Source organism: Fundulus heteroclitus, chromosome 1 (genome assembly GCF_011125445.2).
Source record: "Fundulus heteroclitus isolate FHET01 chromosome 1, MU-UCD_Fhet_4.1, whole genome shotgun sequence".
In the NCBI taxonomy this organism is placed as follows: domain Eukaryota; kingdom Metazoa; phylum Chordata; class Actinopteri; order Cyprinodontiformes; family Fundulidae; genus Fundulus; species Fundulus heteroclitus.
Window position 1 is genome coordinate 21,771,000 of NC_046361.1, and position 25,979 is coordinate 21,796,978.

At 39.6% G+C, this 25,979-nt stretch overlaps 1 protein-coding gene across 4 annotated transcripts in view; it reads left to right on the forward strand.

Annotated features, from left to right (window-relative positions):
- Nucleotides 1-1,549: 1,549 nt before the first annotated feature.
- rbms2b (RNA binding motif, single stranded interacting protein 2b) overlaps nucleotides 1,550-25,979 on the forward strand; it is a 34,136-nt gene continuing 9,706 nt past the window's right edge. For 2 of the 4 annotated variants that reach the window (XM_036137848.1, XM_036137851.1), the window contains exons 1-8: nucleotides 1,550-1,822; nucleotides 14,480-14,670; nucleotides 18,770-18,828; nucleotides 20,763-20,854; nucleotides 23,837-23,994; nucleotides 25,436-25,515; nucleotides 25,680-25,789; nucleotides 25,894-25,940. In XM_036137848.1, the coding sequence (XP_035993741.1) occupies nucleotides 1,751-1,822; nucleotides 14,480-14,670; nucleotides 18,770-18,828; nucleotides 20,763-20,854; nucleotides 23,837-23,994; nucleotides 25,436-25,515; nucleotides 25,680-25,789; nucleotides 25,894-25,940 (809 nt within the window). In that variant the 5' untranslated portion in view covers nucleotides 1,550-1,750. The remainder of the gene's footprint in view (nucleotides 1,823-14,479; nucleotides 14,671-18,769; nucleotides 18,829-20,762; nucleotides 20,855-23,836; nucleotides 23,995-25,435; nucleotides 25,516-25,679; nucleotides 25,790-25,893; nucleotides 25,941-25,979) is intronic. The other 2 variants (XM_012866558.3, XM_036137840.1) reach the window with 2 other exon arrangements.

The following is a 25,979-nucleotide window of genomic DNA, read 5'->3' on the forward strand; positions in this document are numbered from 1 at the left end:
ATAGCTGAGTGTCATCAGCATAACAGTGGAAATGAATCCCATGCTGTCTGATACTTTTCCCAATTGAAAGCATATGCATATATATATATATATATATATATATATATATATATATATATATATATATATATATATATATATATAGATAGATATATAGATAGATATATAGATAGATATATATATATATATATATATATATATATATATATATATATATATATATATATATATATATATATATAGTAAAGAGAATTGGTCCAAGGACTGAACCTTGTGATACTCCGGAAATGACCCTAGAGTTTGAAGTCATTACTGCTGAGAGCTGAGGGATTGGATGGATCAACAGAGCTCTCACTCTGGGTAAATTTGGCCACTGTACTGAAGAGAAACCCAGGATTATTTTTATTCTCCTCTACTAATAATGAAAAATATGCTGATCTAACTCTGCGAAGGGTCTTTTTATACAACAGTAGACCGTTTTTCCAGATTAGGTAGGATTCCTCCAGATGTGTAGGCCACTATTTTCTCTCCAATTTCCTAACAATGTGCTTCAAAGAACACAGCTCTAAATTAAACCAGGGAGCCAGCTTCCTTTGAATAATTACCTTCTTTTTCAAGGGGGCTCCGTTGTCTAATGCAAAACACAACGAGGAAGTGACACCATCAACAAAAGCATCAATTTGTGAATGGGAAGAAATAACATTGCTGCCATCTGCTGGGCAATTCTATGATACTGAGGAAATTAAAAGGGGGACAGACTCAAAAGTTTGATACAGCATTATCTGATAAAGATCTACTATAATGAAACATTCTAATGATGTACCCACTATCCCTGCTCAGTGTATCTCCAAACCATCTCAGTCTGGCCTCTCTGACATTATCTCTCTAATATATCCAACATGAGCTGTTCATGTGATGCATCTTCATCTCTGCTACCTTCAGTGCTGCCTCCGACCCTCTTTGCACCTCCATCAACATCCTCAAAGAAAATACTGCATGTTTATCCTATTTATATAAACTATTTATAAGCACATCTGGGTTTTTTTATCTATTTAAACAAATTGTACACAGTGCTTTGAAATATTTATTTAAGAGTATTAAGTATTTTTTGTCTGTTTTATCACATAATATAACCTTAAATAAATTATTTTGGCTTGCATTGTTGCAGTAAGCGCCACCGTAATTAGCCAATCTTCCTGTTCGCTGACCTGTATACTGCACACTTCTTAAGTGGAAGTGAAACTTCATGCTACATTTTTCTAAATCCCTGCTGTGTTCTCACACACAGCTTAAGCATTTTATCCAGCAAAGAGTTTGATTCAAAACATTCTAATAAAAGAGACACACACACAAGAAAAAAAGCAACAACAAATAAATCAACTCAAAAGAACTCTGATAAATTGCCTTGCGTGATGTCATCAGAGGCATGTGGGCATGTCAGCTTGCTTTTAGGGGGATTAGATTTTATATTTATGAAAACCATTTAAAAAGAAATAGAGAAACAAACAGGAAAACAACTGGTCAGGAGGCGTACTGCAGGTAAGAGATGTTCCGGGCTGATTCTCGGAGAATCGTCTGACCAGCAGCTTTAACACATAAACATATAGAGGCTGTGCGGTGGGTGTGCGTGCCGCGCAGAGAGCGACTCCAATCACCGCCGCTCTTCTCTGGCTGAATTTCTCTGACTGACGTCAGCTGACTCTCGGCTCCTCCGGACACAGCGCCGCGTAAAAAAAAAAAAAAAAAAAAAATGCTGCTCTCGGTGCCGCCAAGGACAGGAATCAGCCCGTACGGCGGCTACACCGGCAAAAGCCACAAGAAGGTAAAGAAGCACTTCTATCGCCTCTCTGCTGAAGTAGAGAAAGCCAGCCGTCGATGCGGCGCTGTTCGGGCTCAGGCTCTCCACTTAAAAATCTGCTCGGCTCTTTTAAACTGCAGTGTCCTTGAAATTGGATCCCGTTAAAACTCTCTTACCGGCTGTGGCGGCGCTCGCGTTTTGGCTTTTGCCGTGCGTTTTTTTTGTGACACGACAGTAACGCAGAGCGGAGCCTGTTACATTGTTCCCAGTGGATTACTTGAGCAGTTTGCTTTCGTTTGTTCCGACACGGTCGGCGGCTCTCTTCCTATTTCCAACCTACGCAGAGAACAGTTTCATACATCTGCCCGACTCGGTGCGCCTAAAGAGTGCGAGAAAAATAGCGCAAAGGACGGTGTCTGTTGTGAACTGAACCAAATAAACGCGCCGGGCGTCGTTTTGTTTTTGTTGAATTTAACACAAGTTTGTAAAGTTTTTTTTTTTTTTTTTGTTTCTTCTTCTTCTTCTTTTACGCGCTCCATGATGCCCCACCCCTTCAGATATAATTACTGAGAGGGTTTGCATAGCGCGGAGAGGAGAGGAAAGTACAGGCAGCCTGTTTTAGATCACCATGCTGAATGTACAGATTAGCCGAAGAGTAGCCTACAGTGACTCCAAACTGGAACAGTGTGCGAGCTGTAATATTGATTGGCTTGCTCTGGGAGATGAATAATTCATGAGGGTTAAATTGTCTATTCTCAGTCGCTTCTCCTGCGCAGACCGTATATTTTACATAGAAACCCAGCTGAAAAGGAAGCGATTCAGCCTATAGGATTATTTGCAGCGATGCAAGCGGTTTAAAACACTTTGGGTCCTCGCTGTGCAGAAATGCTCAGACTGTTACAGTTTAAGCAGTGAAATTGGTGTGCATATATATATATATATATATATATATATATATATATATATATATATATATATATATATATATATATATATATATATATATTGGTGTGCAATTTACTTCCTGCAATTTTAGAACAGTTTTTAAGATGTAAAACGCCTAAACAAATGACCTATTGTTGACCTATTTAAAAAGCTGATTTTATTCAAATAACTTTATTACTAAAATGCAATAGTCAGGTGCAAACTTTTCTATTCTGTGTGTAAAATGTGAGGTATAGCTGGCAGTATTTGTGAATTCATATTTTTTTTTTATCTCTTTTGCTCTTTTAATTTTAATTTGGTGATTATTGTGGCCGTTTGAGACCTCCATGGGTAATTTTCTGCAGGACACCTTCATTATAGCAAAATGAGTCTAAGATGTATTTTATGCTCTATGGATTCTGCACCCTCTGGGCATGTTTTAACAAAACATATTCATGTTCAAAAAAAGCTGTTAAATTATTATACATTACTGTTCGGGATAACTATATATGTTATAAATCGCTTTAACAGCTTCAAATTTCCTCAAGATAGTCAGCTGTTAAATCCTTCTAATGATTTAAACCTTTTAAATTACAACATCCATCCATCCATCCATTTTCCGAACCGCTTTATCCCTCATGGGGTCGCGGGGGGTGCTGGTGCCTATCTCCAGCGTTCACTGGGCGAGAGGCGGGGTTCACCTGGACAGGTCGCCAGTCTGTCGCAGGGCAACACAGAGACAAACAGGACAAACAACCATTCACGCACACACTCACACCTAAGGACAATTTGGAGAAGCCAATTAACCTAACAGTCATGTTTTTGGTCTGTGGGAGGAAGCCGGAGTACCCGGAGAGAACCCACGCATGCACAGGGAGAACATGCAAACTCCATGCAGAAAGACCCAGGGGTGTTAAATTACAACATAATTATTTAAATTATTAAGTGTTTGTTAACAAATTTAGCCCAGCAAGTTATTTATTTTCTACAAAATACAGACTTTGGTCAAGATTAAAGGGTAACTCACCACCATATCCAAACATTTATTTTGTGTTAAACTGTATACATGGATGTCTTATAGTGCTGTTTACATTTTCCATTCATTATTTTGATAATTTACTGTATATTTGTCAAAATCCCGCTTTTGTGCCTAAAAACATCTATGTAGCGCCATCTTCATGTTTAACAAGTGTACTGCATTTGAGTTTTGAATCAGGGCTCAAAAGATATTGCGACGTCACCCGGAAAAACTGGCTCTGCCGCTGTGTGGTATAAAAGCAGCTCCGTCCCTTACCATTCAATCAGTTTATTTAGCTTTTATTTACCTTGTTCTAGTAGCTCTAACTACACCCAGCCGTCACCACTTCCACGTTCCCTGGGCTGCAGGGCACCACCTCCTTTAGGCACATTTTTCAAATATCAGATGTGGGCGGAGTAATGCTCTGTGGTACAGGGCGAATAACACTTTAAAGTCTTTAGTTAACACTTATTTATGTTATTTATGCGTGCTTGTTTATTTGCAGTTTTTTCTGCATGTACATTTTTGCTTTGAAGATATCTAGAGGTCTCTAAATTTCTGTGTATGAAAATACAAACAATCAGAAAACTCAGTCTGAGCACAACTCAGGAAACCTTTTTTTTTTCTATGGAAGGTCATTATGAATAGCAAGCATTGTCATAATTTATTTCATGAGATCCTCTGTTATGTCCTCCAAGTTCTATCCATCCATTTTCCATCACGCTTGTCCCTGTTGGGGTCGCGAGGGGAGCTGGTGCCTATCTCCAGTATTCAACGGGCGAGAGGCGGGGTACACCCTGGACAGGTCGCCAGTCTGTCGCAGGTCCTCCAAGTTGAAAAGAAAAAAAACTCAGAACTGTTTTTTTTTATTTAAGCCTAAACTGTTGCCAAAATCTATTGTAACAAAATGTCTTTTGGACCTGAAAACGTTAAGAAGTTTAGCTTCCTAGCTGTCAAACTGGCCAGCATATTAGCAAGTAGCGTAAGTAGCGTAGAGGCTAAACCAGCTAAGACCACACTGAAACTAGAAATTTTGCTCCAGTGCAGAAACTTTCTTCACAATATGGCTTATAACAGATCTTAACCTTACTAAGTTTATATATCTATTCATTTTACAAGGTGGAACACAAGGGCCTTTCTGAAAAACACACGTGATGAATAAGAACAGTGGTTTACTGAACCACTATTTTCAGTCATCATCAATTTCTAATCAAAATATTTAACTAGTTATTTTTTTTTTACCAAAAAAATACCATGTTTTGTTTGAAATTAACCAATATTAAACCATGCATTTGCAAACTAACATGCCTGATTAAAGTGTAAACTATTCTTCTGGCTTAAATTTATATTCATATGGCTCTTTGAAAATTATATAAGCATTAATGAAAGTGCAACCTTATGAGTAAGTTCTCGGAAAACATCCGAAACAGCTGAAATCAAACGCTTCCCGCAGTGCGTGTGTCACTCCCATCTCTGGCTCACAGCTGGAAGGAATTTAGATTGCTCAGATTAATGACCTGGAATTCCTGGAATCCTGGATTCAGACAATGCGTTCGCTTCCACAGGGGCTCTGCCAATTTTAAAACCCTTCTTTCCTGAAGTGAAACCTGCACGTTTAACCCCCCCCCCCCCATCCCTTAGAGTTAAAGTCGCACACAGAGGGGAGACTTGTAAATCCAGCATCAAATGCCGATCTACGTCGTTTATTATTGAGAAAAGGGCGGAGAGAAGAGAAGGATTAGGAGATACTCCCCTTTTTACTCTGCTTCCCATTAACTTCAAGCTTTTTTCTTCTTCCTCCCGCCTGTTTCGAACATTGATTTTTGCTAAAAGCAGTTTTAAATGGTTAAGAGGGAGAGAATTAATGGATTAAGGCACGGGGAGAGGAGCACCTTTAAGCGACAGAACGTTGAAGGTTTTCATCACTTTGCTTATCTGGTTCGCACTGCTTTACTTTACATTTCTGGGATTTACTGCAAAGAGATTGCACCTGTTATACTATGATCTTTTCCGCTGTGCCTTTAACCATTCAGGTAGGCGCTAATGTTTAAGTCATATCTCTACACATAACCTGGTTACACCACAACGTAATTTGGTTTTATTTCTAAAGAGAAATTATCTATGCAGTCCTAGAGATGGGATTTTTAAGATTACTAAAACCAAATTCAGCTATTATTTGATTTGATCACATTATAATTCAATTTTTAAGTACCTCACGTTTTTTTACTTTTTTCCCCTTTTGTGCATATTGCTGTAAATCGAATAAGTAACCCAAAAGGAAAAACCATTCGAACATGGAAGTGGGTCAAAACATGGAGAATGACCACTTCGTTTGTGAGTAAATTACAGATTGCATTGTGAATCATTGTATGTATGATAATCGATGTTCATGTTTGTAATGAAGAAAAAATATATAATATCATTTGAATTTTTAACAATAAGTACAAATCTAAAATCTTGAAGAATGGCTCAGAGAATATTAGTACATGTAGTGTTTATGTATGTAAATTTCTGACCTGAGCTGTATTCACCAAAGCAAGTTTGGGTTGCCAGGGAGGTTTGGCTTTGAAGAGTTAGACATTAAGTCTTCACTATTAACTAGAACGTTCCCACATCCTGCTCCCTTTGCCCCATATCGTTCTGTTCGGCTCAAATAGACCTTGAGTCACTTGCAGTCCCTGCAGACATCACCTCCGCCGCCTCCAACTGTAATCATCTCATCAGTCTTCAGCTGCTGGCTGAAGCACACACAGCTTCTGGACCATGCTCTCTCTCTCTCTCTGTCTATATATATATATATATATATATATATATATATATATATATATATATATATATATATATATATATATATATATATATATATATATATATATATATATATATATATATATATATATATATATATATATATATATATGTGTAATTTATTTATCTGCATCTGTAACTCCTAAATCTGAAAATAAAACAAATGCTTGGGTGGCATGTTTGCAGATGTAGGAACAGGAATAGTCAGTTGTTTCCCACAGATCTGTCCTGCTGCAAGGAATGTTGAGAAACTGTACAAATATTTTGGACTCATCCACTAATACATTCTTTTACCCCCCCCCCCCCCCCCCACACACACACACACACACACTCCCCACACACACACACACACACACACACACACACTTATTAGAAGTGGATAAATCTTTGGCCCCAAAACCAGAAAAACATTATCAGCATAAATACTCGGTTTCTTTAGTGTGAAGACATTTGGTTTGAGATTCTCTTAGTAGGATACATGTGAGTAAAAATGCCACCTTCTACGGTATCATGGTATTAACGCACGCACGTATGCACAAACACAATTATGGCATGGTCCAATAGCTTTTATTTAAAACAATTTGCCAACTGTAGTTTTAAAACAGTGCCTCCTCAATAGGATGGACAGGTATCTGGTGCATATCTGGCTTTTGTTTAAATGCCATAAAAGACACAGTGCTGTACAAGGCATTTGATAGCATACATGATTTGATCACCAAATAAGCAAAGTATATGTAAAAAAAAAATCTCCACAATGAGCACCACAGCTCTCACACTCCATATATTTTAAACATTTGCTGCTAGATTGCTACAGAACTGAAGAGACTCAGATATCACTGCAATGACCCAGCAATAACATTACTGAATCTCACACGAAGCTATTCTGTCTGCACTGATGAAGATTCACTGACTTTCTGCATGCTGCATTCATACAACTGAAAGTGAAACCAAGTTGTCTCTATAATGCACTCACAGAGCATTGAAGTTTCCTTCCCAGATGGACAGTTGGCTCTCAAATATGACACTAAAGTGAAACCGTGCAAGAACATTACAGCAAAAGTAACATACCTGGTCTTGACGTAGTGGAAAACTGTGATCCCAACACACATGGTCTTTTCAGCACAGAAGCACATCAAAGCTGAAACTATTTAAAGATGCGACGGAACGGGATGTTCCACCAGATTCCCATTGCTCTGTCGCATTTAGACATGCGTAACCCACGTCTTTCAGTATGGCAGTATGCATGGAAAGTAAAGAAGCAATACAACCATGTTATTCCCAACCGAAAATAACTCTTAAAAGCTAAATAGGTCTTTTCTATCAGTATCAGAAAGATGTAGCAGCCTCTTATCAGCCAGCTGACCGGCAGTGTGCAGTAACAGGTTGGCAGGGCGGTGCTGTATTACCCTAAAACTCCACTAAGCAGGAGGAAACTCCATTTACTCCAGGACGTCCTCTACCATCTCATTAAAGCTCTGTGAATGGAATCATGGAACACTTTGGTTTTGTTTTGACTTCCATGCTTTTGAAAACTGCAGTACACAGCAATTACTGTATACACAGTAGTTATACAGTAATAGGGCCGTCACTAAAACAACTTTGTAAAAAATCAGGGGAAATGGGCTGGCTATAGGCGGTCAGACTTTTGGCACCGATTTAGGTGAGAGCTGTAAAAATGATGTTCTAAGGCTTTGAAGGCTGATGTTCTGTCCTTCCCTTCTAAGATTCTCTTGTGCTCTTCATGCATATTTGTTAATGATTGCACCATTACATTGTAAATTACCTTACATGGCTGAAAAAACACCTCGAGCCGGAGCGGTTGGTGGGGGTTAGATGCATATCTGACTCCCTGCCATCGTTTTCTCAGATGAGGTTTAGCAGAGCGGTTTTAATGAGACATTACCTTCTGACTTGAATGCACATGAGAGGGATTAGCACTTTCCCCTAACAAGTTCAGATCCCAATTAGACAGGCCTCACCAACCAGGCCTCGGCACCGGACTCTCTGGTCTCTCCCGTCGTGTCTTATCTCTCCAAGCTGTTGCAGGTGAATCCCTACTGATGTTTTTTTTTTTTTTTTTTTTTCCTGGAGGAGAAGGCAAGGGAGGGTAGCAATCGTGATTGTGAAAAAAACAAGCTGCACAGTGTTGCTGCATTAATAAAGTAGGTGAGAATAAATCTAAATAGCAGGTGAAAATAAATGGACTCAGTGAGTCGCAGTGGTTTTCTTACCTTCAGTAAAAAAAAGAGGCTTTAAGTTTTGAAAGCTGAAGATCAGTTTTGAAAAGATGAGGCATCTGTATTGGGAGGGACCAGAAAAGGTTTAGAACATATATTATCCAATTCCTTTTTTTTCACCTGATTTATATTTATTAGTGACGCAGAATATATTTGTTGTAGAAATATTTACATTTGCGTTATTAATAAGCTATACTGTTGACAAATTTTAATAAAAGTGTTTATTAAAATAGCATTTGTCTACCAGATGTTGGATCTCCAATGAACTGTGAACTGTGAAACATTGCTTCTATTTTTTCTTTTTTGTATATATTTCTTTTTTGATATTCAAAAAACTCACCTATGTAACTTAAGAGGGTCGGATGCATCACTGAATAACCCATTCTAGGCTCCTACACCTTATGCGTGCTTACAAGAAAGACAAATTAGGCTGTTTGGTAACATTTCTGGTCATGAATTGCTCAGATGGCATAATGTGCCAATAAAAGATCAGTCTTAGTAAGGTAACAATGTTATATACCTGCAGTTGGGGTGCTATGAGTAGCACATTTGTTAAGACCCCAAATGCAGACACAACCCCAACAGAATGACTGACTTGACAAGCTTATATCAGCTTATTATACCTGGGTTACTCTACAAAAATCTGCTTTTATGTATTTTTGTTAACATCCATGTGTCAGAATCAAAATGACAATTTATAATTATTATAGATGACACTTATTACTGGAATAATCTAAATATTACATTGTATTAGCAGCAATAGGATTGTCGTTTTTTTCTGTTTAAAAAAAGCAATTAAATTATGTTGTACGTTTTTAAGTTTTTGTGTGGGATTTAAACACAATGTCAGAAACAAAGTCAAAACAAAAAACATTTAAAAATGTAAGATGTTTCCCCTGTGATTCATTTAGACATTTCTTCCAGTACAATAGGGTTGAGCTGAATTCGACCTGTGCTGCTGCTGTAGTGTTATTTACATTTCCTATAAATTATTAAAAAATATATATATTAGCTCCCAAATTATCATTTTGTTCCTTTTAAAATTGTGGAGTTTGCAAAAGTAGGTCAGCAAGAGGCTCATCAAAATTTCTGTTATGCATAACAATACATACACAGTTATATGGAATAAAACTTAGAGTCACATGGTTTTGTTTTTATTAAAAATCACTACAAGTGTGTCAGAGATACAGAAACAGTGGCTAGCCAAAGATTTGTGTCGATCGGTTTAAATTTTTTGTCCACGAACTGATTTATGTTTCTTGAAGAAAAGCTGTTTCATTAGTAATCTGTATACAGTTTAGCTAAATGGCCATTTTCTTTTGACGTGATAAAGATTATTTCCCTATTAGGGTAAAGGTCTTGTTATTTTAGAGCTCTTTAAGGCAGAGGGGGAGACTAAATAGCCTCATAAACTTCAGACCATTTTTATTCTTGTGCAGAATGAAGAATATTGGATGCTACCATTCCTTTATTTCTTAGAAAATCAGAGCATGATGGGGAAACCAGGAAACTTGAAAGACACTACTGTAGCTCAATAAATGTGTCGATAAATGTGTAATGTGCCTTTTGTGATTTTAGGAGACTCCATCTGTCTTTTAGTCATAAAAAATCTTGTTTCTCTGGTTTATGTTTTTATTGTCGCACCCATCTCACTTGGGGTTCCACATAACTTTGGCAGATTGAGCAGTAAATTTCTTTAGATACCCAAACTCTGATCCAGATTGACCTACTGACAGATCTATCTATCTATCTATCTATCTATCTATCTATCTATCTATCTATCTATCTATCTATCTATCTATCTATCTATCTATCTATCTATCTATCTATCTATCTATCTATCTATCTATCTATCTATCCATCCATCCATCCATCCATCCATCCATCCATCCATCCATCCATCCATCCATCCATCCATCCATCCATCCATCCATCCATCCATCCATCCATCCATCCATCCATCCATCCATCCATCCATCCATCCATCCATCCATCCATCCATCCATCCATCCATCCATCCATCCAAGAACCATTATCTATTTGCTAACTATTTTGTTATAACCCTGCCTGTTCACTTACAACTTTGGACTAGTGGCAAAGCAGGCATCTTGTTTTATGACAAGTTTGAGTCTTTATGTTTTTTTATTTTTGGTATTGTTTATTCACCGATAATAATAAGCCCATTCAAAGAATTTGCAGCTGGATTTTGTTCGATGTTCTATGTTTTTTTTTATTATTTTTTTCCCAAATGATAAGAGGCAACACACACCTGGGTATGCTTGCATTTCCCTGCTCCAGGCTGCTGTGTTACAGATCACTCTTCATGATCTGACCCATCATGAAGAGTGTTCCTGTGAATTATATCAGAAATGTGGTTGGAGAGATACAACACTTTTATCGCACTGGCTTATTGAGATTATGTTAATTTAACCTTTCTAGCCCTTTGCTGTTAAGTGCCTGACTAAAGAGAGCAATGTGAAAAAAAATGTGCTGGATTGGATTTTGATTGATCAGTGAAATAAGGTACTGTGAGAATTAGCAAATACTTTTTTTTTTTATTTAAAAGATTCCAGGGAGTGTTCAGATTTTTTGATTCGAAAATTCGAGGAGAAGAAACACAAGCGTGCAACCATACTTTTAAAAAATGGCGAGCAGCTGCTCCTCGTGTGACATTCATTCTGGCACCGATGGCTTCTCCAAAGCATTGACTGTGTTATCCTCAGGCTTCTAATTGCTAGAGGTGGGTAAACCCGGCTTCAGAAAGTAAAAAACCTTCCTAGTTTTCCTTCACCCTGCCCACTTTACCAGGTGATTTCAAACCAGTGGTCTCAAGCTTAAATCCTCCGAGGTTGGTCAACCTTTAGACGTGTCCCTTGTCCTACACACCTGAGTCAAATGGCTAAACTGTCTCACTAGCGTGCAGTCAAGATCTGCAGAGCTCTACTAATGAGCTCATGTTGGAGTCAGGTTTGTTGACGCAGAGACGCATCTAAAAGTTGCAGGAGGACTGGAGTTTGAGACCACTGCTTTAAACATTAGCCGCCGTCTGTTCTGTAGAGCTGGAAATGCAAATGGTAGGAACAAATTCTCTGTAATTGGGTGGTATGCTTGGGGTCACTGTCGATTTGCAAAACCCGTTTGTGGCCAAGGCCTAACTTACTGGTTGGTGTGTTGAGTCGTCACTTCGACATTTTCACATAACGTTCTTTCCTCATGTTACCATCGACATAATGAAGTGCACCAGTCCCTCAAGCTCCAAAACACCCCTATAACACGATGCGGCTACCCCAGTACTTCACAATTATTATGGTGCTCTCTAGCTTGCATGCTGTTTTTCTTTTTTCCCCTCAAATGTAGGGATAAGCATTTACCGTCTCTAACAACTTGCAAACTGCAGTCTGTCTTTTTTAATGTTGCTTTTGAACTTACCACATCTGTTTATGTTTAATCACTTAGCAGACACTTTTATCCCAAGTGACTTCCAAATGAGGATATAACTGTACGGTTAATATTCAATCTAGCAACAAGCTACTTAGAAGGAAGACCACAAGTCAAGTTCTGTCAGAGGTGACAGGGTTAAAAGTGTAGAAATAGAGAGCAGGCATAGAGGGGTGTTCAGAAAGAGATGTAGTAGAGGGGGTTGGGGAAGTACAGAGTATGTGCTAGCTAGGGTATGAGATGCTCCCTGAAGAGCTGGGCCTTCAAAATACCCTGAAGATGAGACAGGGACGTCTCAGTTATGGTAGTCCTTGGTAGGCTTTTCCACCATCATGGAACAATTCATTTAAAGAGTCTGGATTTTTTTTTTTTAGCATAGTGTAAGCACTGCTAGCCGACAGCCGTTCCGTTTAGCACTTTTTTAGGCTTACATCAGTGACCTGTGGAGCTCAATGAGGGTTGACGTGTGCTCTTTAAGGTTGATGGAAGACTAGACAAGTCAGACGCAAATTTTATGTAAATATCTGTCTTTGGTGCCTAGGAGGATCTTACCTTGTCTTTTATCAGTACACCTGACATTAGAGATCAGTGACCAAGGTGTAAAAAGCTTAAGCAGAGTGTTGGGTACCTGGGCTTGGCAATGTATTGACATCTTTAAAATATTGAGATTTAAAAGAGATATAAGATGAGACTGCATTGTTTATATCAAGATGGTCTATGTTGTGTTAGAATTATACTTTTATGTATTCTTGTAAGTTTTTTTTTTTTTTGCTGTTTCTCATATTTATCTGCTACTGTTTCTTAAAGGAACTATAAGTAATACTGACACCTTGTGGCTCAAATCGGTACAACAGCTAGCCAATCACGATCCAATATGCCGTTTTTAAACGGTGTGTTGCTGTTGTGAATTTTTACTTACACAGGATAGGTATACAATGTTGTATTCTGTTCTATTTCTGGTCCGATTCTCTTACTGGCTTCCATGCTTGCAGGCTGCTGCTCTTTGCCAAGATAAAATATCAAATGCTGTGTTCTGTTTTGGGAATCTCGTAAGATTGGCTGAGGAACTAAACATGGGCTACACTCTGAACTGAAGTAGTTCCGTACCGTACCTCTAGGTTTCAAAGGAGAAAAATATGACTAAGACATTGTTGATGGAGAGGACCGATTGTTTATAGGGAATGTTACTTCTATCCCAGGTGACAAATGAGAATGATTTAGGTTGATTTTACTGTAAATATCTTACTTATAGCTCCCTTAAAAAATGTGCCTGTGAGATATTTGGGATAAAGCTTTAACTCCGAGATGCCTTTTTAATTACTTTGATAGTTACGTTATGAAAAACATATTGAAATAAATATTATATATATCTGCATCCAGCCTAAAAATATTGGGATATTATTTTTGGTCCATATCGCCCATCCCTACTGGGTACATTGTTATAGGAAAAAAGAAAGAGAAGAGCAAGGAAATGTGATTAAATCAATGTCATAACCACAATTTCCGACAAGAATAAAGCAATTTCATGTTTTCCTGATGTCTTTAAGCCATGTTTTAAATTATTTTAATAGTCTTTGCCACATTTTGTCTGTCTGAGGCTGAGGCACTGCATTCATATCCATGTCGCAATGATGCTTATGATTGTTTCAAAGATGTGAAGCAAACTCCTACGGGTTGGAGCTTTTTGCTGCTGCGGCTCCAAAAGTTTAAAACGCTTTGCAGTTTTATGATCAAATTAAAACTCAAAAATACTTTATTAATCCCAAAGGGAAATTAAAGGTTGTTGTTACTCATAATGTAGGGATTTTTTTCCCCTAAAAGTTGTTGTAGATGGTGATTGGTCTTGGCTGCAGTCTAGAAGTTCCTCAGAACAGAGCCGGCCTTCTCCAGTAGCTTTCTGTGAATGTTTAAGTCAATCGCTCTGATGCTGCAAGCACCTTTACTTTCTGTTGTTAAATATTGTTTAAAGATGTTCTTTAACCCTGCTCTATAGGTTCTAGTTGTTTTCGATTTTCTTTTTGGTAACTTTTAAATTGTATAACATTTGTTATGGCCTATTTTTTTATGCTTTTATGGTGCAGCATTCTGGTCAGCTGGCTTTTCTTTACACTGGTTATTTAGAAAGTACTAAAGTACTATAAACACTTTAATAAATAACTTGTCTGGGTGTGACACAGCATCAAACTGAGTATTTCCTATTTGTATGATTGTAATGTTTCGAATCTGATCGTAGTTTATTTTTCTTTTCTCTTGCAGCAGACATATGTGTCCCCCTCCAACCATCAGATGGCTCCTCCAAGCCCCAACGGCAACGGCAACACGACCACGTTCAGCAATGGCAGCAGCAACAGCAACAGCGGGCCAGAGCAGCTCAGCAAAACCAACCTTTACATCCGTGGCCTGCATCCAGGGACCACAGACCAGGATCTGGTCAAACTCTGTCAGCCGTGAGTCGTGCAAAAAAAAAAAAAAAATGGCGCTCTCACACTCCCAGTAAATCTCTCCAGCTGTCTTCCGTGAGCGGGAACCAGGGAAGCAGGGTATATTATGGTAGTTCTGAGTGATGGGTGATAGGCTTAATGGTCTGCATGTCAGCATGAGAAAATTCGGTAGATGGATGGTTTAGTCGCACTAAAAAAATGCATTAAATATTGTTCATTTGTGCTTAACATTTTTTTTGCTAGATAGTCTGATAACAATCAGACTGTTATTCAAAGTAAAAGTCACATTCGGCACTATAAATAACACAATGGGGCTCATCAGCATCTGTGCGCAGCTTGAAAATGTCAAACATCAAACAACAGCATCGTCCAATCCATCTGATATGTTTGTTAGGCCTACGGTCGGAGGGGAGATCAAAACACTGAGGGCTGAGATGAATGATCCGCTTTTACCTAATTGAATTCTGGAGCCTGGTGATGAGAACCAGGAGAGCAGGGAGAGAAATGGAGGGAAAAAAGGGGAACGGAGAGAGATTGAAAATAGGGGGGTGGGGTGGAAAGGGAGGGCGAGGCCCGTTATTTTACAGCTGTCTGGAAGATATGGCTCACATGAGGCTGCCCAACCCGACAGGAAACGGCAAACCCAGGGGAAAGGGAAAGACAAACAAGGGCAATGGTGTGGGGGTAGTGGGTCGAGGATGTGGAGAATCAGAGAGGGGGTGGGGGGGGGGGGGGGGGGGTGTCAGGTGGTGTTGCGTGGGGGTAGTTCTCATATTTCTGCTTTAACGGAGCAGATAAAGTCGTTGCAAGATATTATCCTCTCAGAAGGGCACATTGTGAACAGTGTGATTTTCCCCTAACTAGATTGAAGGAAGACGCTGTTTTCGGTCGAAGTAGAAAATGTATGTTCTTGTATTAGGGATATATGCAGATCATTTAGGAAGGGAATCAGACTTTCTTAACTTTGCTTTGTTCAGGCACAAACACAGTGGGACATCCCTGCCAAACGCACCCGGCCCCACCAATCAAAGTTGTTGTATGCTGAGATTTACGATGCACAGAGTTCGTAATGAGAGGAGGGAATGTGGCTTCAATCTCCTCCTCTGGCCCCTGCAGTTTTCTCTCTGGGAGATTTGCTGCCGCTCTGGTCCTTGCCCTTTCTTGTCTCTGGTTGTTAGCTATAGATGGATGCTGAGCTGGACTGTGTAAGATGTGGTGAAGATTCACACTTGAATAGGTCTATAAGCCCCTTCTTTTACTCTTACAGCATGAAGAGCGAGACCTCTGAGCACAATTCAGTTAACTCTGCTGCGTGAGCAGCAAGTATACAAGCAGTGCTCCCAGGCTAAAACGCAGCTATAATGTGTAGTGGAATCAACATGTAGCTACAGAGCAATAATAACAAGGCATGTCTGTACATATCAGACGATTGCATTTTACATCTTAGCACCAGAAAACACCATAAATGTTGTAGAAAGCTGCAGTCGAACAGTATGGTTGATTTATAGCCAGTGAATCTACAGTGACTAGCATGTTGTTTATTAGGTTTATATGTATCAACGAGCAAATGAGTATATCTGTGCAGCTGCAGAAGAATTATACATGTCAACAAACGTGTGACATGCATTTTTCTTTTGCAGAACCACTTTGTACAACTGTTAAAGGTGCAAACATCTAAATATTTTTGCCCATTCTGATTAGCAGAATAGTTCAGTCTCGGTTGGATTGGACGATGAGCAATTCAATTGAATTGAGAATCATTTCAATTGTATTCTCAAGTAGATTTAGGTCTGGACTTCGATCTAAACCATCCGCTGTGGCTCTGACTGGATGGGTTGTTTTCCTGCTGGAAGGTGAACCTTCACCACACTCTCAAGTCGTCTGCTGCTTCCCGCAGTTTGTCCTGTATTTGCGTCCATCAATCTGACCAGCTTCCTTGTCCCTGCTGAAAAAAGCCTGACACTGCCACTACCGTGTGTCTTCATAGCGGAAATGTGATCAGGGTGGTGTACAGTGTTAGTTTGCTGCCATAAGATCAATTTTGGTCTCATCCGAATAGACCAGGCTCTTCATCATGCTTGCTGGTCCCTTTCAAAACCTGTGGAAAACTGAGAATGGGACTTCTAGTGATATTTGTTATTCAAAGGAGCAATAAGTGAAATTTCATTATTTTAGATAGAAAGAACTAAAAAAAACTAAAGGTATGTTTTTAGATGGACTATGGTTAAATGTCACACACTATCTTTACGTGTTGTTCTCCAGTCTCTTGTTTACATACCCGGGCCAGCCGTGCACGCTGCACATGAACAGCTGCCACTCAGGGTTTGCCCACTTCCTACCCATAAAATGCTGCCGCCAGGCACTAAATGGCGGAGAGCACGGCCATCAAAACATTCTCTTGCTAATAAAATGATAAAGTTATGGTTACTTATTTCTTCACTAGAAGAAGTATTTGTCTGCAAATGGGCTCATAGGAGCCGGTGGGTGAGAAGAGGAAATGGGTGCAGAGGTAGAGAAAGGCGTGGCTTGATACACATCTTGTTTTGGTCTACAGACGCCTTTTGCTCCTTTAACAAAAGTAATTCTATTCTTACTCGCCGCTTCTCCATAAAAGCCCGATTTGTGGGGTGTGAGACTTTCACAGATCAGTAATGTGGCTTGATAAGTTGAGTAGTCTTGCAATCGGAAGGTTGTGGGTTCAATTACATCTTCCCCTTTGTCACATGTTGATGTGCCCCTGGGCAAGGCTGCGTATCGGTGTGTGCATTAGTGAGTGTGGTTGGGTGAATGTGGCTCTAGTGTACAGTGCTTTGAGTGGTCAGTATGACTGGAAAAGCGCTAAATAAGTTCAGTCCATTTAATATTTCTACTGAGATTAAATCACACAAAGTTTCTGAAAGGCAATTTTCACGGTTATCAGAGTAAAGGGGACTCAATACCTACATTGAGCCCCCACGTTAGATGTGGTGTAAAACTTTTTTACAGCCTTGTATCATACCACTTCACAGTTGTGCACTACTTTGTGTCAGTTTCATAAAATTGGAATAAAATACATCGAAGTCTGTGCTTGCGACAAATGTGATTTATTTATTTTTTATTTTTTTACACAACTTGTGTTTCAATTGCAAATGCTGAGTTCATTACAGGTGTACAGTATATTCACTGTCGTATTGCCATAATATAGCTTTAGAAAAAATATTTAAATCAAAGTGTCAAAGTCTAAAGTGAAGCAGGATAAGCCAATTTGGAGTTTGGAAAAGGCTAGTTTGGTGTAATCCACCAGATATATTGATGGGATACATTTTGCTTTAGCAGCTCACAAAATCCTTCAACATTTAAAAAAAAAAAAAAAAAAAGATCTGGAAGAGTGTCTCTGTTGCCTAAATAAAGCCCATCAGTTGTCCAGTTTTCCTGGGTATAAATGGGATTGTATATAACGAGCACTAAGACCCAGCGGAGCGTTCAGCAGTTACACACAGAGAAGCTGGTTAGTTGAATGGGAGCATGGCTCAAAGCCAGCGTTGGACAGGGCGGCCAAGGAGAGGCATATCACATTACACTGGATGCACATGCCTAGAGAGATGGGAACTGATAGACGCTAGTGCACACAGAAGCATTTGCCTAAGTCAGCCACTATGCTTCCTCTTCCTCTGCTGTTTCTCCATGCACCAAACCGAGTTGAAAACGCAGGATTATTATTAGGATGGCGCATTGTGAGGTGACCTGTGAATGCAACAGAGGCCTTTTTATGTCACATTATGCTGAATCCCCTGTTGAATTCTGACTATCGATATTGCGCGCAAGCTGGTCTGAAAAAGATGGGAAATCTTCAATGCTGTCTTGCATGCAGAAGCCCAGAGAACATTACTCCCAGTTCATTAAATTTACCCTCTGTTCGTAAAATCTCCTGATGCATATCATTTATTATTAGGATGTATAACTGTATTCACTGTCACTACTCATAAAGCATCAGGCACATTTTAATCCAGTCCTCATGAACAACTGTTAAACTTGGAAATAAGCCACCTTTCCTCTGCAATGTTGTTAAATGTAAATATTGTTCATGCATTGTACCAGATGACAATTAAGCTTCGTAATTTTGCAGGTATGGAAAGATTGTGTCCACCAAGGCCATCTTGGACAAGACTACCAACAAATGCAAAGGTGAGATGACAAAAAAAAAGTATTTTATTGGGATTATTACAGTTAAGACCAAAACTATTGATACCCCTGGCAGATTTAGACTCAAAATCAATTTCATTCAACGTAGCAATTTGCTTCTGATAGGGTGATTCTCTATCAGATTCAAGTCAGGACATTGGCCTCTTTCAGAAAACGTACATTTTACTTTCGGTCAGAAGAAACATCCATCCACCCACTGTCTATGCTTGTGGCATGACTGTGGACAGGTCACCAGTCCATCACAGGGCAACAGAGAGGCACAGAGTATCAACAGCCATAGGTGTGAGTGAACACAGATCAACCTAACATGCATGCTTTTGGACTGTGGTACTGACCTGGAGTACCCAGAGAGAACGCACACATGCGCATGGAGACCATGCAAATTCATGCAAAAATGCCCCAAGAGAGGATTTGAATATAGGACCTTCAAGTTTTACCAATTTACCACAGAGATGCTAGCCTCGTGAGACCATCCTGATCTCGCGAGCTTTCAAGGTTTCACTCGCAGATCAGTCTGGCTACTCTCCGTTAAAGAAAATTTGGAGCAGTTCACCAAACGAACGTCCAATCAGCGTTGGCTTTGAGGCGGGTTGAGGTGTGACACAACGAGAAGCTCTACAGTTCAGTCTAAAGAACATGGCGGCTTCAGCCCGATGAAACTAGCGTTAGCGTGGCTATCGAGCAAGTTTTATCGGAATTACAGAGTATTTCTTTGCTGAGCTAACGAGCCTTTACCTGCAGCAGCAAGAGTAGCTTGGCTTGTGGTTGTGTTTTCGTTGTCGCTCTGTTAGTACGTCATATGCTTCGTTGATCTGATTGGTTCATTTGGCCCGTCTATCACCAAGATAGGCCAATCAGCTAACCAGTATTTTCGCCCCTCATTAAAATTACTTCAACGGAAGGTTTCCAGATGGATATGCGGAGCAAATCTATCTGGCGGAGTCAGGTTACAGAGATGCTCCCCAGTCCAATGATATTTGCTGTTTCATTTGATTGCTCTTTTGTAATTTTACAAACCCTTTTTGTTTTAAATGTCAGCTGATATATTTTTTGTTTATTTCCTAAGTAAGAACAGCTGGACAAGTGTTATGACACGTAGAACTACGGCGTTGTAGAAATATGACAGCTTTAAGGCTGCAGCCCACTGCTTGTGAACTCTTCGCTGTAGACCTTTGAGTAGGTGTGTGTGTGGGACAATGCAGCCCGTTCAACAGAGGTGTGCTGTGGGTGATGCTGCGCCACTTTTCATCACTGTGTTGAAAAGCCGGTTCACATCTATTGTAGCGGGTCGGCTATTATGATTACATTTTTTTTACAACTGTGGACAGTTTATGGTGTGGATAACGTGGCTCTCTGCCCAGAGCGCCATTTATCAGGGGAACGTGTATGAGCTCTCTGAAGAAAAAATAGGTATCTGCCTGTTGTGCAACGTTTTCTCTTGATAATGAGGGGGGGGGGGGGTAACCTCACATGTTGTTCAGAGTGTAGGCACTATAAGGGCTGATGATGATGAGGTTGGTATCTGATTTTTTGGTTTTGGTTTGGTGGCAAATTAAAAATCTATTTGGCTGTCTTTGGTAAACCTGAAATGCATTTGATCCTCCCGTTTGCAATCAAAATAATTTAATTCACCAATCCACACCTTAGATTAAAACAAGCTTTAAAACTGCAGATAAACCTATTCTAAACCTATTTTACACTGGTCACAGTGTCTTTTAAACACACTTTGGCAAACCTTTATATTTGAAATGAATATAAAATAAAGAGCAACGAAATAGGAGTAAGAGCTCATCCTGGACCCCATTCATTGAAGAATCCTGAACTGACTGAGAGGTTTATAAGTTCAAGTCCTGCCTCATGCAACATACCTCGAGTCTTAACTTGTATATTATGTTTTGTGTTTTGGTTTTCTCCAGGCTATGGCTTTGTGGACTTTGACAGTCCAGCCTCTGCTCAGAAAGCAGTGACAGCACTGAAGGCAGTCGGCGTGCAGGCTCAGATGGCCAAGGTGAGAACCACAGAATATGCTCTCGTCATACGCTGGGTTTATTTGTACCAGCCTGATTTATAATTCTGCTCCAATGGTCATTTTAACAAGATGTCAGCAAAAAACAAAATGTTTTATCAAAAGACAAAAAAGTAATAATTTTTACATGTTGCTGATTTCCTTTTCCTTATTTTCCGTTTGTCATCATTTTCCAGCTGGTGGGCACCCTGGGCCTGCTGAAGAGATTATTAAAACATTATGCACAAGAATCCACCATAATCCAGCCCAGGAAGGGTTAATCTCCCTTTAGCTAACAAATGAATTATAACCAAAGGAGAAAAAAAAATCTCATGAAAATGTACTGATTAGCTCAGTAGGATATAAAAAGGGCGATAATGATGAGCTGATGAGCAACATCAGCTAAATTTATGCGTCTGTTTTTCATGTCTTGGAAAAATAAAGGAGCAATCCAGACACCATCTATTTATGACTTACACCAGAAAGTGAAATAAATAAAGAACATAGGCTATAGTTAACCTAAACATGGCTTAAAAAAAGGCTATGTTTGTATTGAAAATGTCTAAACCTGGATCAGCTATTTCTGATCCAGACCCCTATAATCTTCGGAGTGTATAAACTACCGCATATTTTTTAGTTTAATGCTAAATGCTTCAATTTCTCCTAACATCATATGAAAATGGACAAACCACACCAAGTGTTAAGTACTGATAGAAATGTTAGAAATAAATAGGCTTTGTGTAACTAAGCCTTTGGGTATTTCTTTCTTTTTATCATTATAACTAACCTCACCAGAATTCTTAGGACATTATCAGATATTTTATTGTATTTCACTTTCTTGTAAAGCTACCAGTTTTTTTGCAACAATTGCAATCAAATAGTGTATATAATAAAAAAAAAAGCATTAAAAACATGTTTTCCAGCCATCCTATTGAGAGCGTGGATAATAATTGTTTATGTTGGGAGCAGAGGGCACGTCATCCCACTGTCGCTGTCCAACTGCGTTTTATTACAATTTCAAACCGAGACGAAATGAATATGGGGCAGATTTGTTAAAAAGGCTTTTAACGTCTTAGCCTGGTTACCATAGTTAGCTTTAAAAATTAAGTGTTTTAGTCTCCAGGTATACAGGGCAACAGCAACGGGATAAAACAGCATTATTTGGTTCTTTTTTTCAAACTGCAGATAAAAATGCAGGATCACTAAGCAATATTGATAGGGGGAATTCATTTTTAAAAAAAATCAGAAATAAAAGTACAAACTTTACTTGAACGCATCTGTTTAACTAACTGCATTTTCATGTTATTTCCGTCGCATTTCAGGCCACGGCTCGTAAATATATCCCGTTAGAGTCTTTTTTAATTCGCTGCGTGTCACTTTTGCCCTTGTGTTTGCTGCGCGCTGAGCTGTCCGGGTGTGTTGCTAAATCTGCGTCCTAATCCACCGAAGGATACATGCGTGTTCACAGTGGTGACGGTGTCTGGGGGAGCGGGTCCTAGGGGCCACTCCCTGGGCTCCCTGTACAAAGGAGCTGCCTGTTCTCCCCGGTGGCTTCTGACTCAGTGTCTGAGCAGCTCCCCAGCCAGCAGGGCATCGTGCCCAGCCACCCGGCTTGTCAACACACACACACACACACACACACACACACACACACACACACACACACACATGAACAGAGAACTGGACAGTGATGCGTGCGCTTCAGCGGCCTTGCCTCGACTGGATTATCACACGCGCTCACGGTCACGCACAGCCACCAACACCCTGGGAAAGCTGATCTCACGTTAAGCCGGATCACTGACATTCATACCGCCTCTCGCTCACAAAATAGCTCAATTTCGCTCACCCCCCCCTCGTGTTCGAGTTTACGAGAAGGCTCGCGCTTGTGTCAGCGCGCTCCCTGACTCAGCCCGACTCACTCGCAGCTGAAGTTCGGAGCAGGTTTCCCTCTGCTCGCTCGGCGGCGTCAGGAGTACAGCACGAGGGAGGAAGGTGAAGGAGAAATCACCTTCCTCGTAGGTCGCAGAGATTACACATGCATTATTCATGGCATGGAAATGAACTTGCACCGCATTAACTGGCTTTTAATCACATCTCAGATGATAAATATGCATAATAGCCGGAGGTGATACAGAGCGCGCATCTCGCAAGATACCGTAGGTCAGATAAAAATTTGTTTGAGCGGCGCATAAAGGACGGAAGGAATTAGCTGGCGAGAAACACCACAGTGTCCTTTTTTTATGCGGTGATTTCATCTCAATGTTTAATGATTTCTAATGCTGATCTGGAAGAGCCAAATAATTCAGTCTGGTTTCCGAAACATGTACTTGCATTTAAGGACAGGATTAGTGATATGTTACCTTTAGCAGGGAAAAGCCATGTTTTCCTTCTCAGATATTCTGCTCTCACTACAAGAGAGTGTCTGATATACAAATCAGCATATCAGACCATTCGTGAAAATATAACTGTGACCAAGACACCTCTTGAGGGGGGTCGTGAGATGATTTGATGCTGATGTGCTAAAAAGATGTAGTATTTCCTTATTTGCGAAACTGATACCAAAGTATAACTTTACAAGATGCTCAACATTCCTCATTGTAAAGCAGGGGGAAGGCTGCGCTTTATTTTTGTAAAAGTTCTTATGAAAATACTACTTTGTTCTTGTAATATTATGACTTTATTTTCATAATCATAATTTCCGGGGCCGCGGGGCTGAAGGTATAAAAATCGCTTTTCAATTTCCTGGTCTCATACAATGACTTTCTTTCCTGTTTTCATTAATCATCTGTTCAATCTGAGTTATGAGAGTAGAAGCTATTATTTGTGTGTTAACTACTCCTCTTGCCTCCAAATCTCAGACATATTACAGCTTCTTACTTTGCAAAGACATCTACATCACCTTATCTATCAGTTTATGAGTTCTGATAGTTTTCTCTCCTCCACGTTCTCTCTCGTTAATCATGTTGTGCCTTTGTCTGTGATCAGCAACAGGAGCAGGACCCCACCAACTTGTACATCTCCAACCTGCCGCTGTCCATGGATGAGTCGGAGCTGGAGAACATGCTGAAGCCCTTCAGTCAGGCCATTTCCACTCGCATCCTCCGCGACTCCAACGGGACCAGCCGAGGGGTGGGCTTTGCAAGGTAGAGGCTTTGTGTTCATTGGTCACGTTTAGCCCTGGTAAGGATGCCTAACAATACTTAATCCATCTTTCAAAGAAGCACCAGAGAAAAATTTCTGTCTTTAATTTGAGAACATCTGTTCAGTGGGGAAACAAATCCCATATCAACATGTAGATGTATTTTATAAAATCACCAATAATGATTATTGATTGCTGATAAATTTAGAAACTTTAGGCAACAGCTGTTTGCCAACAGTCTCACAGATTTTCTGTAGGCTTTAAGTCTGGGGATACTGGTCATGGAAGATTGATTTTTAGCCCTTTCTGTGTTGTAAACTGTTTCAGATCATTACTGAAAGACCTTTAGTGGGTTCATTATCAGAGGACACCAGATTTGTATATCAAATCTGCTTTTATTTGGCAAACCTCTTAGACTCCTCTGCACAGATTCCTCTGGCTTTTGGAAGAGAAACAGGCCCACAGCATCATAGATCCTCCACCTTACTTGGGCACAAACTATTATTCCACATACTTATATTATTTGTTTCACGTTAGATCTCGTGGGAAACATTTACTCCATGTTATTGTGAAATAAATTGTGCAGGATTTTAGAAAGTTGGAACCCACAGCACGTGATCCATCAAATTCTACTTCAGTACAAAGAACATATCTTAGATATGGTTGTCTGGCAAATGAGTGATTTTGCACTTTACACACTTCAACCAGATGACAGCTAATATCCATCCAATATGCCTTAGAGAGCAGCAGCTCACAGTAAAAAGAGAAGTAAGTTTTTACCTAGACTATGTGCAAATTAAGTGAGGGGAAGTCCATGCACTCTGTGATTGGTCAGAATCTAAGTGGATTTATTGAAGGGCTGGTGGAGCTAGTGGGCTTCTATATAAGGGGATTTATTTATTTATTTTTTACAAACCTACATAGTGATTTTTGAAAAGCTCCATTTTAGTCTCATCTGGCCAATTCACACAGTCCAGGTAGAGTTTGGATAACTTCACATCAATAAATTTGTTATGGTTGGACAGACTTTTTTTTTCTGCATGCCTTCTAAACAGTATGTAGACTGCAGTTAATGGCTGTGATGGAGACTAGTTGACCCCAAAATTGTGATGCCAGTCATTTAAAAAGTAAAAATAAATGAATACCATATTATTAAATGTCTATTAACACAGTCCTTTTTCCACTCATTAAAATTGCAAATTGAATAAAAATGTTGATTTTATATTTTTTTAGGGTGATGTCATGCTGTTGGAATAAAATATGCTTTTATTTTAAGGTTTTTTTTGTACACTTTTAACCAATGAATGTGATGGCTGCAATCATTTGAAAGTGGTTATGATTGAATGAAATAAGTTCTGAAAAAAAAACTTTTAAGTGATAATCAAGGCAAAGTTAGCCCCCTGGTGGACATTTGAAGTAGCAAACGTTTCACTTGCTTTTCTTAGGATGGAGTCGACGGAGAAATGTGAGGCTATCATCCAACATTTCAATGGAAAATACATCAAAACGCCGGCTGGAGTTCCACGTGAGTTTAAATTATATTTCCTTGATCTGCCTTTTATTCCTTCTTCATTTTAAAAAAAATAAAAATAATGCAAAATCCCATGTTGGTCAGATAAATATAACCCACTATGAAAACGAAAGTAACCCACAGCTTTCGTTATGATTTCCTATTAACTCCTGGTTCAGCGCCAACAGAACCTTTGTTGTGTAAATTCGCTGACGGAGGCCAGAAGAAGCGGCAGAGCCAAGGCAAATATCTCCAGAACGGTCGGTCCTGGACGAGAGATTCAGAGTCTGTGAGTCTGATTGTAATTTTTTCTCAAAATCTTCTGACTGAAAGACCCCGATAATAACCCTCCCTGTGGTTACATTATTATTATGTCTTTTTTTTTTCGTATAGGGAGGAATGACCCTCACTTATGATCCCACCACAGCCCTACAGAACGGGTCAGTGCTACACCTCTGATCCGTCCCTTTTAACAGCTA